This window comes from Zalophus californianus, chromosome 12, assembly GCF_009762305.2.
Source record: "Zalophus californianus isolate mZalCal1 chromosome 12, mZalCal1.pri.v2, whole genome shotgun sequence".
NCBI lineage: Eukaryota > Metazoa > Chordata > Mammalia > Carnivora > Otariidae > Zalophus > Zalophus californianus.
The window spans coordinates 21,875,825-21,891,270 of record NC_045606.1 but is presented as its reverse complement, the minus strand read 5'-3'; the positions used below and the strand labels follow the sequence as shown (position 1 = coordinate 21,891,270).

At 45.3% G+C, this 15,446-nt stretch overlaps 1 protein-coding gene and 1 pseudogene across 1 annotated transcript in view; both read left to right on the top strand.

Moving 5' to 3' along the window:
* MAGI2 (membrane associated guanylate kinase, WW and PDZ domain containing 2) overlaps window positions 1–14,200 on the top strand; it is a 555,911-nt gene extending 541,711 nt beyond the window's left edge. The window contains exon 21 of the mRNA XM_035723209.1: window positions 11,238–14,200. Within this exon, the coding sequence (XP_035579102.1) occupies window positions 11,238–11,911 (674 nt within the window). The 3' untranslated portion in view covers window positions 11,912–14,200. The remainder of the gene's footprint in view (window positions 1–11,237) is intronic.
* Window positions 873–2,819, top strand: LOC113911195 (annotated as a pseudogene).
* Window positions 14,201–15,446: the final 1,246 nt, after the last annotated feature.

Sequence of the window (15,446 nt, the reverse complement as noted above, 5' to 3'; positions counted from 1 at the left end):
GGGCTCAGAGAAGTTGAGTAGTTTGCCCAAAGCTACGCAGCTGGTCAGTAGTAAAGCTAAGATGTAAATCTACGCTGCCTCAACTCTAGATTTCCGTACTCTTTCCTGTCACCCGTGTTCATGAATCCTGCCATTACAAGGTGAGGCTCGAACCTTCCAGTGAGTCTCCAGCACCTGCTGAATGGACTCCGTGGTCTTCTGCATGTCCGTCCGATGAGGAAGCTCATCATCGTTCCCTCTCCCGTCCCACTACAGCTCACGGGCTAGCTTTCGACCCTGGTGGTCTCTCCGGAGCCCCCTCCAGGATCATGCCCACGGCCCAGAACCTGAACCCAGGAATGAGCGTGGGCATGTCTGAGTGCAGGGAAGTCCGAATTGTGTGGCTCACTGTGGAACATAATGAAAAGCTTAGTTTGGGGTATGTGAAAGTGAGAGATACGGGTTTTTTTTTTCTCTCTTCAAAGTAGGCAAGAGCTGGGCATGATTCAAAGAAGAAGAGAAGCAACCACTTGAAAAAAAGGCTCATTATTGAAGAACTAGGGGATGACGTTGCTACTGCTACTAAAATTTTAATCCATCTAGTTTTCACTTCAAGACCGTTTCCGCAGGAGCCTCCCTGAGCTCCTAAACGCAGTTAGCACCCCATTAAATGCTTCTGGAGCACCCTTTGCTTTCCTTAACTTTCTTTTGATGATACATCACATTTGCAATCATTTGTTCTATACCTACCTCACGTAACAAGCTCTGCAAGGGCAGCAATGTCATCCTATTCACGCTGAATTCCCAGCAGTCGACACAGTGCTTGGCACAGAGTGGATGTTCAATAAATATTCATTAACAGCAAGATTAATAGTTTTTCTCTGCCCGAAGAGCGACCATGCTTCTGTTTGCCAGTAAGACCAATAAGAGAAAAGGAAATTCCATTTCTTTATAAAAGAATCTAAGACAACATGATACTCTGATGGAAGAAACACACATCGAATAAGTCTTAGTTCATGTGTAATTTCTTTGTCAATATCAGCGGATGACTCACCTGTAAGATAAGGAGGGGGATCCCCCACCCTGACCACTCTCCTGCTTGAAAGCTTCCCCACTGTCTTTAGGGTGACGTTCTCCCCAGCCTGCTCTCCCAGCCTTCTCTTCTTCCACTACCCCAGACACCTCTCAGCATCCCCACAACCCACCGAGCACTTGCTGATCCCACTTTCTGGAATACTCTTCTGTACTTTCTGCGTCGCGTTCTGTGCTCCCTTTAAAGTTAAACTGAAACCATCTCCACGTCTCAAACACAGAACAATCTGTTCTCGTGTGTGCCCACCCCACAGCACTCCGTACTTGCATCTGGAAGGCTAGAAATCTGAAATTGTGCACGAGGAGTTCCTTGAGGCCCTTAATTGTGTCTTGTTCATTTTCACATCACCGGTGCCTAGCACACGCCTGCCCGAAGGTCAGCGCATCTTCTGGTGAATAAATACACAAGAAAACCTCAGGTCCCCCTTGACTCTTCTCTTTCACTCACACCCTATATCCAGTCCATCAGCAGGTCCAGCCTAGTTTGTCTTCGAAACACAGCCTGAGTCTGGCCCCTTCCCACCACCTGCCTCACCTAGGACACCATTATCTCCTGTCTGGGCTTCAGCAGCCTCCAGACTGGTGTCTTGCTTCCGCCAGCAATGCATTCTCTACACCGTAGCCAAGTTGGCCTTTTAAAATGTTCACCTGCGTGAGACCAACCAATGGCCTCCAAAATACTTAGAATAAAATTCAAAAGCCTTACTGAAGCCCTGTTCGGTGTCACTCTTGCCTTCTTCTGCCTCCCAATCCAGCTTACCATTCCTCCAACACACAGAGCCCTCCCTGCGCACGTGTTCTGTCTTTGCCCACATGACTTGCTACTTGGCATTCAAGTCCCCGCTCAGGGTCAGCTCATCCACGAGGCCTTCCCTCCCCGCCTTACCTAGCACAGCGCCCCGCACTTCTCTCCACCTCCCCGCCTTACCTTATTTTCTTGTGTGGTACTGATCCACATCAGACTTATTATTACCTATTTGTACATTAATTGTCTGTCTCTTTCACTATGATACTAAGGCCCATGAATTTCACAGGTGTATTTTCAGTGCACAGACCTGTATAACAAAAGTAATAGGTGTTCAATAAATGTTTGTTGGATGGGGAAAAAAACCAAGGTTTCCCCAGGCATCTGCCAAAAATGGCAGAAAGGCAGGTCTGGTGCTACGTGACCCCCAGGAACCCATCATGGCCCATCATTGCCAAGCGGTTACTGCTGGGCTAGAAGATGGTGGTTGTGCACTGTGAGGGCAATGAACCTTTCTGGCAATTTCTAGAGAAACAAGTTAGAATACCTGGCCTCCCTCAGCAAGTGGATGAACACCAACCAGTCCTGTGGCCCCTACCACATCTCTGGGTGAACAGTAGGGACATGCTGCCCATCAGACTGAGGCCAGGCCGTCCTGACTACCTCAGGGTGTTGGATAGGACCCCACCACCCTGTGACAAGACAAAGCAGTTGGTGGTTCCTACTGCCCTCGAGGCTGTGTGTCTCCTCCTCCGTGAAAGTTCATCCACCTGGGTTGCCTGGCTCACAACACTGGCTGGAAGTACCAAGAGCTGACAGCCATCCTGGAGGGGAAGAGGAAGGTAAAGGCCAAGATCCATTAGAACCACTCATGAGGTTACAGAAACCAACCGAACAGAACATGGAGAAGGAATTTGACCAAAATACAGAGATCCTCAGTACCCAGGGATTCCCAGGGTGGACGCATTAAAGATGGTTTATTCCTCATGCTCGGCCTGACCTGCCCTTCCTCCATCACCGTCCTGGGATGTGGGAGACCCGAGGGCTGCCATCCAGGTGCCAGAGGTGCTGGGGCTTACATGGCTAGGGACACAGAAAGGACTTAAGTCACTGCTCCTATTTAAGAAAGGCTTTCTTTAAAAAGTTACTTTACCCATCTCTAAGATTTGTGAAGGCATAATTTGTCTATGACCTACTTTAGAAAATCAAGTGTAGAAACAACCAGTTCCTTCGGTTTCAGTATTTGCAGAAGTGAACTGGGAAACCGTCATCGGCGGGGAACCCTGCCCTGTGAGTGGGGCATCTGTTTGAAACTTTTCACATGGTCGTGTCCTATACGCTGCAGCTGTTAGGATGTGGGAAGGTGCCCGTGGCGGGGGAGGGGGGGAGCCTGGTGTGGCACGAGGGTATTCACAGTCATGCACAGGCAGGGAAGACCTACACCCATGAGGTTACAGGCATTGCCCTTGCTGCTTCCCTGTATTTTGTGATCAGAAATCAGCAAGTTCTTTTTAAAGGAAAAAAAAAAAAAAGGGTAGCTAGAGCTGCTGGCTCCTGGGTCCCAACATAGAGAGAGCTTCAAGGTTCCTGAGAAATGGCCTAAAGACCAGGGCAGGTGTGACGGTTACCTGAGGGCAGGTGGGTGGACAGATGGATGGACTAGGTCATGGGGATTAAGGAGGGCAGAAGAGACCAGTGCAGGGGGAGGGGGTGAATGGTAAGAGGCTTTGGATCCACCCCACCTAAACAAAGTCGTTCCGTTTTTATTTGTTTCACAAATTGGGCTTTCATTTAAGATTTTATTTGAAAAGAAGAATGTGTTGCTTTCCAAAACATGCTTCAATGAACCAGCATATTTCTCATATATCCTGTAATGCAGATATTTTACTCATTGAGACTGATCCCTGAGCATCCCCACATTCCCGGGTCAACCTGGGTCACCACGATTTTACCTCATTGAAAAATAGAGCTGAGTTACATAACCTGCACTCCCTGACACACCTCTGATGGGTTATACTAGGATAACAACCCCTTTTGGCCCTTGAGGCATCCAGAGGCCCTTGAGGCTTGGCTCGATTCTTCAGACCTTGATCATTTCCATCTGTTCACTCCAGTACACTGACTAAATGTATTTTAAATATATATATATATGTGTGTATATTTATTATGTATAAAAATATATAAATAATATATTTTTCTACATGGGTCCTGATGTGGAGAAAGTTAAAAAGCACCAAAATAGAGTAGTGGCTTGGGCCTGGGCTCTGGAGTTAGGTAGTCAGTCGTCCTGATTCTCACTTATCAGCGGAGTGGCCCTGGCACATTGCCTAATGTATCTAAACCTCAGTTTCCCCATCTATGAAGTGGGGATAATAGCACCAGATTGCCCAGAGCTGCTGTGAGGATTAAAGGATCATGTATAGGACCCACCTGGCACAGTTCCTGTGATGGATGAAGCCCTCGGTAAATGGTAGCCCCATCATCAATAGGACCATTAGCCCTGAGATTTGCCCCTTCACCCCTGGAGGTCAGGTTTGCCACAGGTTTACTGTTGTACCTTTGATTATGCTCTCAACACAAGTATAAATATGAAGCAAAGATACACAAATACGGTCACAATTTTTAAAGGTACTGATGTTTAGAACACCTCATTTACATCTCTCTGGTAACAAAGGTGACACAAATACACGTTTGAATGCCATTAACAATGCCTCCAGACAGGAAACAGTGCTTCAGAAAAGAGCAAACAGCAAAGGAAAATCATTAATTTGTTCAGAAGTTTTTTAAAGGCACACTTTTCTTTGTATCTTGTTACAGAAAGCAATCACCTTAGTGATGGTTGAACAGATCCAAATGAACCATTATGGCTTAAAAGATCCTTAAAAGATTTTTCTTTTGAACACAAAATGACTTCACATTACTGTCCTTTGATCTACTCTAGTCATTTTTTATATTTTCCTGTAATATTCTAAATTAGAAGAAAATATACTTCAGTATAATCACATCAGTATTCTCCAACCCAGCCAACTATAGGTTGCAACAGGAAAGGTTTTTATAAGGAGGAGCACTTACCAAATCCATGGATCTCTTTGCAGAGTTAAGTTCATTCATCTGAGCAGTAAAAGTAGGCCTTGAACTGACTCAGTGTTTCCAATACCTAGTAGGAGTGTTTTCAGTTCAGTCCAGGTCAAAGTGTGACACTGTGAGGGACATTTTTAAAATATATAGTCTTATCCGTGCCCTTAAGAAATCTAATTTCCTTATCCTCTGATTCTAGCTCATGTTCCCAGCACGTTCACAAATCAACACCCTCACCGTGGTGACGGCCCTTTCCGTGTCCAAGGTTCAGACACAAATGGCAATCAGAGCCTCCATTTAGAATAATGATGGATCTGCCTCTGACAGAATCACTTTTGATGGAGGTTTCTAGGATACTACCCCAGAAGAAGAGATGAGTCCCATTTCACAGTCAAAATAGAGGAAAGCTGGGCCCCTGGGTGGCTCAGTCGGTTAAGCGTCTGCCTTCGGCTCAGGTCATGATCCCAGGGTCCCGGGATCGAGCCCCACATCGGGTTCCCTGCTCAGTGGGGAGTCTGCTTCTCCCTCTCACTCTGCCCCCCCCAGCTTGTGCTCTTTCTCACTGTCTCTCTCAAATATCTTTTAAAAAAAAAAAATAGAGAATAGCAAAGGAGTCTAGTGACAGTGTTTCAGCTGAGTTTGTAGAACATCACCCAACTGAGAAAGTCATTCAACTGCTTCGCCCCTGACCAGGTACGTAAGCCTGGAACAAGTTACTTAACCTCTTTGTGCCTCAGTTTCCTCATTTGTAAAATGTACAATTTACATGTGGGTAAATACATTAGAAGAGTAACTGGTATCTAGCAAGACCCTCACTCGATGTTGGCTGTTGCCATTATTAGTCATACAACAGTGGTGATACTATTGTTACCTTCCTGAGCACCCTTATCCAAAAGGCAGCCATTAGGCTCTACGTCCCAGCCCTGTATTGGGAGGAGGAGGGCAGTGCGGGGCCTTGGGGGACCAATCAGCCCAGAGCTGGAAGCCCTCGAGCTACGAGGTGAGATAGGGGGCAGGAGACAGGCCCTCCTTCCCCTGCAACAATCCCTGGCTCCCTTCGGACGGGTCTCCCTCACCCTTCAGCACAAGATAAAGTGAATTCTTCCTTGATTCTGATTACATTTTCCTCTGCACAATTTTTTGCTGGAGCTAAGAGCCACCTAGGAAAACCAATAATGCAGATACTTATTTACTGCAATAAGTAGTCTATTCCTAGTGAGTCACCTCTCTAGTTACTGTCACTTGAGTTATATTCCATAAAGAAACAAGCTGTTGAAACACAGTAGATGAGGGTTTTGTTTGTTTGTTTTTTAATCTCAGGCATAGCGAGATTACATAGCGGAAGACTACATTTTATGTTTCAATATTGCTGAGTTCCTACAAGATAATTCAAGAGGTCATACATCTTTTAACTCAAAGATAATAGTATATTTGTGTGTGTGATTTCTGTACATATATACTATTCATATGTATTATGTATTAACCAGCCTATTTTCTAGGATAGAATCCTAGGATCTAGGATAGATCCAAACTGGCTAGAATCAACAAGAAGGGGAAGAAACCTGATCCTAACTTAGGACAGGGACCTGCTTCTCCCCCCAACAGAGGGTGAGATATTTAGGGTCTGTCTTGCCTGTGGTTCATCTGAATATTCACTGGCACATTGACTAATGAGTCCCCAGAGATGAAGCTCCTTTAAGCATTACATCATCATGGCTGAGAAGATTAACAAGGGAAACAACATCTGTTAAAAGTCAGAGGAACTTCACTGCCTGTTTTCCATCCAGAGCTTCTCTCTCTCTCTCTCTCTCTCTCTCTCTCTCTCTCTCTCTCTCTCTCTCTCTCCCCACCCCAGGGGCTGCTGATAAAAGCCAAGACCTCTTCCCAGAGCCCCCTGCTGTTGCTGGCGTCCTCCCTCGGCACTCCTGCCCCAAATGTATTTATTTCCCCTCCCACTTCAAATACTCACCAGCATTTCACCACCGTCCTCCCTCTGGAAACTGACAGAAGTCACAGATACAAACCTGTCTTTGCTGGTTATTCTCTAAATGAAGAGCTGTTCTGAAGTATTTGCTCAAGTAGGCATTTGGTTTCAAGTCTTCCATTTCTATTTGTGGAACAGATTGATGCGTTCATCAGATATTCACTGAGCACTTATTACTGTGTCAAACACCATGCTAGGCAGTAAATCCCACTGTGATAAACAAGACCACTGTGGCCACTGCCCTCCCGAAGTTTTCGATCTAGTTGTTGAAATCGATATCAACTGAATAAGCAGGCAGATATATAATGACCAATTATAAGTACTATGAAGAAATAAAAACAAGATGCTCTGGAGGAGAGCAGAATATCTACCTTGGATTGGGGTGACATTTAAGAGTTCTAAAGAATAAAAAAAGAACCCACCATATGAATAGTTGGGGAGAGAAACTTCTGGGCAGAAGAGTCAGCAATGACATCCCAGAATAGAGAATGAGCTCGGTGCATTTAGGAACTGAACGGAGACCAGTGTGGGTGGAGAATAGAGAATAAATAGAGATGAAGCTGAGGAGGCTGGCAGGGGCCAGATCATGCAGGTTTTTGTGGATTTTAATCTCATAGCAGTAAGAATCCCCTGAAAGTTTTAAGCGAAGGAATGGCATGATCTAATTTGTGTCGCAAAGAGATTGCTGTGGGTGCTGTATGGAGAATCATCAGAGGTAGGCAAGACCAGGAGTAAAGAGAAGAGTGGGTTACCGGAGCAGCCCATGGGAGAAACCGTAGCTTGGCAGGCCCATCCCTTGGGTATGGTAACTAGGTTAGCTGTCCTGAGCTCTGAGCTCAGGGGAGGGTGTGTGGTTCACAATCTCCTACATTTAACTTCTCAAGTCTGAACAACACTGAAATTCATTTTTTGAATTCTCTGTCTTTAACAGTATTGCCAAGGGTTTATGAAAGATGTCCACACTATGGCCTTCTTTTGACTGTGATTATCTTGGGCAGCCCACACTGGTTGCATCCTTCTAGGGACTGCCCTGGACCTCGGGTGGTGAAAGTGAAGGCAAACCTCAGTTGACAGAGTCCACATATACTTGAAGCTAAGACGAATAAGCCTTGCAGTTGGATTGTATCTGTGAGGTGAGGGGGAGAAAGGAATCAAGAATGACTCCAAGTGACGGTTGTGCCACTCACCAAGATGGGGAAATAAGGAAAGAGCACAGAAAAATGAAAACTATTAAACCACTTATATAAATGCCCATCCTTTAAATCATGTTACTTTTAAGATCCAGTTCATTTTAACTTCTGACTAATACTCTCAGTCAATAGTGGCTTGGGACATTTTAGCTTTCAGTTTCTCCCACTACGAATTTAATGATCTATAAACAAATACTTGAGAAATCTTTTTACAATAAGAGCGATTCTTTTGTATCTTTGTACTTTGAGTGATTTCACCTTCTAGTTTACTGTCAAGAGTAAGATGTTCAGAAATAGATGCTAACCATTCTGTTCAGTGATGATGGGGTCTAGTTCCTGTTGGACCGCGGGGCCCACTGAGCATGTCCATTTCACACGCTCTGATCCTATTTGCAAGGCAACATGTTAGGAAAATGTTCTCAGCACGTAAAAGAGAGTAAAGAAACCCAATGTTTTATTCTTGGCTCACCGATTTTGTAATGTTAGTCAAATTACTTAACCTCTCTCTGCTTCAGTTCCTCCTTCAGGAAATGGCGTGAATAATATCAGCCTCCTTGTATCTCACAGTAATTCAAGGCCGGCTAACTGCCTCGGCCATACGTGATGGGATTGGCAGAGGGGGGGGGAGGAGGACGGTGTTGGGAAAAGATATTAAAATGTGGAGCAGCACTACCATGGCCCAAGTTAGAGACTACCGTTGCACAGCTGCCCTCTAGTGAGGCCTTTTGAAGACCACTTTTAACTCTTCCAGGCAATATCTTCCTGTATGATGGAGTTGCCAGGATCTATCACTTTGCTGTAACAGTTTGATTTTCAAATTCTAGCCCAGCCAGAAGCAGAACATACTCCAACTTTCAATGAAAACATTTGCATGTGAGGATTTTCAAATATTCCTTTAAAAAAAAAAAAGATTTTATTTATTTATTTCACAGAGAGAGACAGCGAGAGAGGGGGGAGTGGGAGAGGGAGAGGCAGGCTTCCCGCGCAGCAGGGAGCCCGATGCGGGGCTCCACCCCAGGACCCTGGGACCGTGACCTGAGCTGAAGGCAGAGGTTTAACGACTGAGCCACTCGGGTGTCCCTTGAATATTCCTTGAAGTAGTACAGCAAAAGCACACCTGAGAATTACAGCATTTGGGAATGGCTGATTTACTGCACTTACTCAAAACCTCACCTACCAGTATGCTAGTTAATGTGGCCCAGTTCGTAAGTAGGCAGCTCCTGGGACACAGAAAAGAAACGTGGCTCAACTGTGTATAAAAAATGATCTAGAGGGGAGGGGGGTGGGGGGATGGGTCAGCCTGGTGATGGGTATTAAGGAGGGCACGTTCTGCGTGGAGCCCTGGGTGTTATAGGCAAACAATGAATCATGGATCACTACATCAAAAACTAATGATGTACTGTATGGTGATGAACATAATTTAAAAAAATGATCATAATCCTCCCATTGCAAAGTGCTTTTCCCTTTGAAAGTGCATGTCTCACCTCTACGAGGTAAACATTTCATCCTCACCTTATAAAAGGAGAAAATGAGGCTCAGAGAGATCAAGTAGTTGATCCAAAATCACATCTTGGAGAATGCCAGAGGCAGGATTAGATTCCAGGTCTTCTGATGCTTTTCCAGGACTTTTTTCTCACTATGTGAACATGATAATAGATACATCTATGAAAAGAAGGGAGAGAGGAACATTGTGCCCTACATACTCCATTCAAATTTCACAGCAAAGGAGAAACTTTTTATAACTGATGTGATATTGTACAGGTGGCCCAGAATTATTGGACCTATCAACCTCACTGCCTTCTTCCCCTCCTTATCTCTTTATAAATCAGCATCAAAAGTACCAGATAAGAATCTTCAAATTTTAAACATTCACAGACTGAGTCTGAATAAGGGCCTCTAATTGTCGGCAACATATAATGTTACAGTGGCAGGAATTGATTCACAGGCACCGAGGCTGATGTGTGGGGCTGAATCTCTTAGCTGGTGAGGAGCCTCTCCTGCCACCCAACATTCAGATACCACTGTGGTTTCTTTGTTCCCACTCATGACCGCATGCCAATTCTGTGAAGAGAACTTACACTCTAGAAAGATATTCCAAAATTTGAGGATTTCCAAAGGTCTTGGGACATATTTCTTACAAATATCAAGGGATGACTGTATTGGATTTTCCTGCTTTAATTTTGATTTAGTAGCTAGAAACTCAAGAGTAATGTTGGTGCACATAGTAGTAACTAACTCATCTCAGATCCCTAACACGTATGTCCTCCTACTTGGATTCTGACCAGTGTAAAAAAAAAAAAAAAAATCATTGCTCATTTTTATCATTCTCTTTTGTGTTTTGTTGTAAATGGTCTCAAATCCTTTCTCAAAGTAGGGAGATTTGAAACCCCAAATAGATGTTGAAACTAGGCTTCCTAGAAAGAATCATTGATCTTAGTCTGGCCCTGCTATAATGTCAGAACTGCTAAAAAGAGTTAAGGACAATGATTTCTAAAAGACAACAGTAAATGTTTTTTGATGACTTAATCCAAATTCTGAGTCTCTGGTGGTAGCTAATTATGCTTTGAGTGACACCTAATGGTTGAAAGTCACTGTCCCAACTTCTTCCAGAGGACTCAGACCAGTGTTTCTCAAACTTGGTTCTTGGACCATCCTCAGAATCATCCGGGTGCCTGTTAAAAATGCAGGGGAATTCCTGGGCCCCAAGCTACTGAAGTCTCTGGAAGTGGGCACCGGGGAGTCTGTATTTTTCACAACCACCCCAGGTGATTCAGACGTGTAGTCGAGCTTGAGAACCACCGATTCAAGTGCCGCCAAGCCAGATATCCACACAGGACTGTCAGACCTGAAGACACCCCAGGGAGTTAGAAGGCGCCAAGGCGAAGGGATGGATTAGGTCGGGCCTTAGCAATGCCCAACCCTGATTCATCAATGAGGGAAGGAGGTGGGGTAAAATAAGTCTGGGGGCGGGAGGTGAACACTGAACCCCCACCCCCCGGGGGTGCAGCCGGCTGCCCTTCTGGCAGCGAGGGTGGGAGTGGCGGTGGCTTGGGACCTCGAAAGCAGTCGCCCCTGGCCGCCTGCTCTCGTCCCTAACGTAGCGAGAGGTCGCGGGAGCGTGGAAGGGCTGCGCGGCGCGGCTCCTAACGCCTGTCTTCCTGTCCCACAGACGAACCCAGCGCCTGGAGTACTCCCGCTGCCGCCTCCCCAGGTCTGCCGGAAGTAGGCGTCTCCCTCGAAGACGTCCTCTCTCCATTCTCTCCATCACATCCAGCCCCACCCTCCGACCCTTCCCACCAGATAGGCCCAGACCCAACTTGGGATATCAAAAGGGAACACGACGTTAGGAAACCAAAGGAGCTTTCAGCCGGCGGCCAGAAGAAGCAGCGCCTCGGGGAGCAGAGGGAGCGCTCGGCGAGCCCGCAGAGGGCCGCCCGGCCGAGGCTCGAGGAGGCACCCGGCGGCCAGGGGCGGCCCGAGGCCGGCAGGCCCTCCTCGGAGGCCAGGGCGCCCGGGCCCGCGGCGGCGGACGCGGCGGACGCGGCGCGGCCCGGCGGGAAGGAGGGGCCCCGCGCCGCGGCGGGCCCCGAGCTCGGCCGGCGCGAAGGCCCCGGGGCTGCGCCTGCGTTCGCGGGCCCGGGCCGTGGCGGTGGCGCCGAGCGGCCCGGCGCGCGGGAGGCCGAGGGCAGGGCGGGCGCGCGCGCGGGGCCCCGGCAGGGCGCGCGGCCCCCGGGGGGCGCCCCCACGCGCAAGGCCGCCGTGGCGCCCGGGCCTTGGAAAGTGCCCGGCTCCGACAAGCTGCCGGGCGTCCTGAAGCCCGGCGCCTCGGCTGCGGGCAGATGAGGCGCGCGGCAGCAGCCCGCCGCCCCGCCTCGACGCCTGCAGGCCGTTCTTCTTAGGTTCCGTCTCACGGCGTTTTAATTTATTTTCACTGTCACACGCATAGATCCACGAGGCACCGAGGCCTGGGAGCATCGACGTGAAGTCCCACGTGTCCAACGAGCATGGGCGGTACAGCGTCCACGCGCAGACCCAAACTGATCCTAAAGCCCCCGGTTCCATTGTGGGGGCTTTGGCAGCTATGGAAGAACCAAAATAACGTGAAGAACATCACAGAGAGACAGTGCAGTGTAGCTTTAGTTAAAGAAAGAAAAAAAAATTTACCCCACTGCATGAAGGATTTGGATGCCATCCAAACTCTAATATCAAGAAACTGGACAAGTTAAGAGCAATCACGAACTGGAATATCGCCTTAAAAATCAAAACTGCACGGAGCAAGCGGAAACTGAGACAAGATTATATCTTTTAATTGATCTAAAGAGTTGTAAATAAATTGTTCTCGACATATCTAGACAGGGGTTAAAAGGTTTCTTTGAAACATTCGGAACTGTTCGCCCATAACATGTTTCCATGGCTCACCCGTGGCATCCATCACCGGTATTAGCAGCAACGTTCCCTGCATACTGCAGGACAAGTTAGAAATCTAGTGAATTCATTGGTGTGATGCCATTTTTACTGCCATTTCTGTGATCAAATCATATTTCTGTACATTTTCAGTGGTAGAAAAAAAAGGTTTAAAAAAATTGTATCTTAGGGAACAGATTGCCGTAAGTCAGAATTTTGCAGTTTAGCTCATAGATCTTAATTGGTTTTCATCTAAAATGTGCATTTTATAATTGAAGGACCACAATTTGTTTAATCAAGATTGGCAACGCTGCAGTTCCTTTATGAAAAGGCTCTCCTATTGTCTCGGGCTAGCAAAGATAGTAGCTTCTTTGACAGCAGTGTTCTATTTCACTTACTTTATTGTCTTTTTTAAAATCCTCTTTCTGTTACTTCATTTTCACTTTGATAGAGCAGAGGCAAAGTGTTTCTCCTGTATTTCTCAGATTATAATGAATCCCTAATATTAAAAAATCATATAATGGCCAATTTATTTTCATAAAAGAATGTGAACCTTTTAGCATTCTTTTCTGCTTTATCTTTCCTTATCCTTTCTCCTTTTATTTTCATTTGGTTTGTTTTTTTGTCTTTGTATTCTTTGCCATTTTTTAAATTTCTTTAGCAACCTCTAGATGTTTCTGTTTATCTTCCGTCGATCTGTGGTTGATCCCCTAGTAAAATTCTAAGGCCTGCCTTTCTTCCCTGCCCTTTTAATATTCCTTTGTAAAATGTTACCTTCAGTTAATTATCCATTGGTACTTATTTGTAGCTACACATATTAAAAGGCAAACTGTTTCTGAGGGCAGTTTCTCTTTAATTTGTCCTGAATGAATGAGGTTTCATCCTTCCCAGATTCTGGCCCTTACAGGAGTTCAAATGCAAATAAGCCTCACCTCCCTGAGCTTGTAGTCAAATAAGTAAAACGGGAGATCAGGTCCATCAAGGTCACACATAATGTCCTTCCTCCGCTGACTCTTTCCTTCTCTGTAAATTGCAGTAACCTGAGCACTAGCCATTTAATTTCCATCAGGCATAGGAGTAGTTTAGTTGTTTGACAAGAGGAGAATATGGTTGAAAGCCTCAAGTGAAGAATCTTGCAGCTTGTAAAAGCAATTTCCAAAAATGGAATCCATTCATCAAAAACAAAAGCACAAACAAACACATGTAGCAGTTTACAATACTTTTGGTTTAATCCATTAGTCTTTCTCCCCTGGACTAGAAATCCAGTATAGTTTGCCATTAATTTATTGAATCTGGTTTTGGACAATGCTTCTGTAGTGTAGCTGCACGTCCCGGTACTGTATCCTCTGACCTTTATTTTCCATGTGTTACAAAAGGATAAAAAAGTTGAGATTACGCTTGCATAAACTCTCATTTGCACAGTTCACAGCTACTACTTGTGCAGTAATTGCTTTATGCGGCTGTAATCCATAACCTGTGAAGACAGCACATCATCTAAATTCCATTCCAAATAATATTTCTGTGTAGTGTTAGCTGTGAATTTACCCTGTACAGCTGTATCTCTATAAATATAATTCCATGTATTAATAGTCACAGAAAGACTGTAAGTGAGCAACTATTTTTATGAAACGCACCACTATGGATAAATTAACTTTTACAGAAATCTTGTTTACTGTATGATATTCTAAAACACTGTCAAATAAAATATATATCCAAAAACCTTTTCTTTTTCCAACTATATAGGCTGTGTGTTAATTTGAAGAAAGTAATTACTGGGAGTTGAATTTTTTTTAAACTGCGGTTTTCATAGTTTTTTTTTAGAATGGAAAATCAGTGCCCCCAAACAGGACTTTTTTTCAAACTTGAATCTAAATGCAGTGGAATTATACGGGGAAAAAACAAAAAACAAAAAAACCTGTTGAGTTTATTCCACCACCACCACCACCCCCCCCCCCCCCGCCAAGTAAATGCAGAGTTTTCTCAAAGACACTCCAGTTGCCTGTCAGCTAACTACATCCCCATGAACTGGCAGTATGTTTCTGTTGCTTGCCACCCTGATTGATAACTGTGCCTTTTTTTCCAAAAAAGGATTTCGGGTATCAATCAACAATAAATCCCATCACATTTTTTTCCTCTTAATTCTGAAATTTTTTCATGTAGAATCCCAAGGAGTTTACGCAGAAGCCAACATTTAGTGAACAGTAGTGTAGAGATCCAAAATGAAAGGCTGAATATGCCCTCTGCAGTGTATTACAGTCCATACCCCGGGGGGAGAAGAGAGGTCTGTGGAGTGACAGATGACAGGATGACAACCCCGCTATCACAGAGATCACAATCCAAAGAAACAGGTTCCAATCCTAGTCTTGTTGGGACCACCCACTGATACATATAGTAGGGGGCCTAACATTGCCAAACTGACCATTTTTACTCCACTATTAATTTTTTTAAAAATTAAGTATGTGTCACTTTTAGAAAAGGGAGGAAGCTGACATGATGTGTGACATCAAGCACAAAAGTTCAGGTATTTGCAATAAATCCATGTCATTCTTTATGAACTAATCCAAGAAGGTCCAGTGCATGCTGAGAAAGCAAAAGACTTACAAAACAATGTGGTTAACAGAATGGGGTGTAAACATTCATGATGCACGGCTAATTACTATTTTAAAAGAAAAAATATAAACATCATTAGGACCTCAAAAAGATTAGAAATCATGGGATGCCTGGGTGGCTCGGTCGTTAAGCGTCTGCCTTCGGCTCAGGTCATGGTCCCAGGGTCCTGGGATCAAGCCCCGCCTCGGGCTCCCTGCTCGGCAGGAAAAAATAAAATCTTTAAAAAAAAAAAAAAAAGATTCCAAATTAGAGTCCAACGGGATTAGGGTAGGGACGGAGCAGGAGTACGATGAGGCCAGTGAGGCACCTGGTCTGGAAAAGGGCCTTACCGTGAATCAAATGGCTCCAAGGTCAGGCAGGAAAT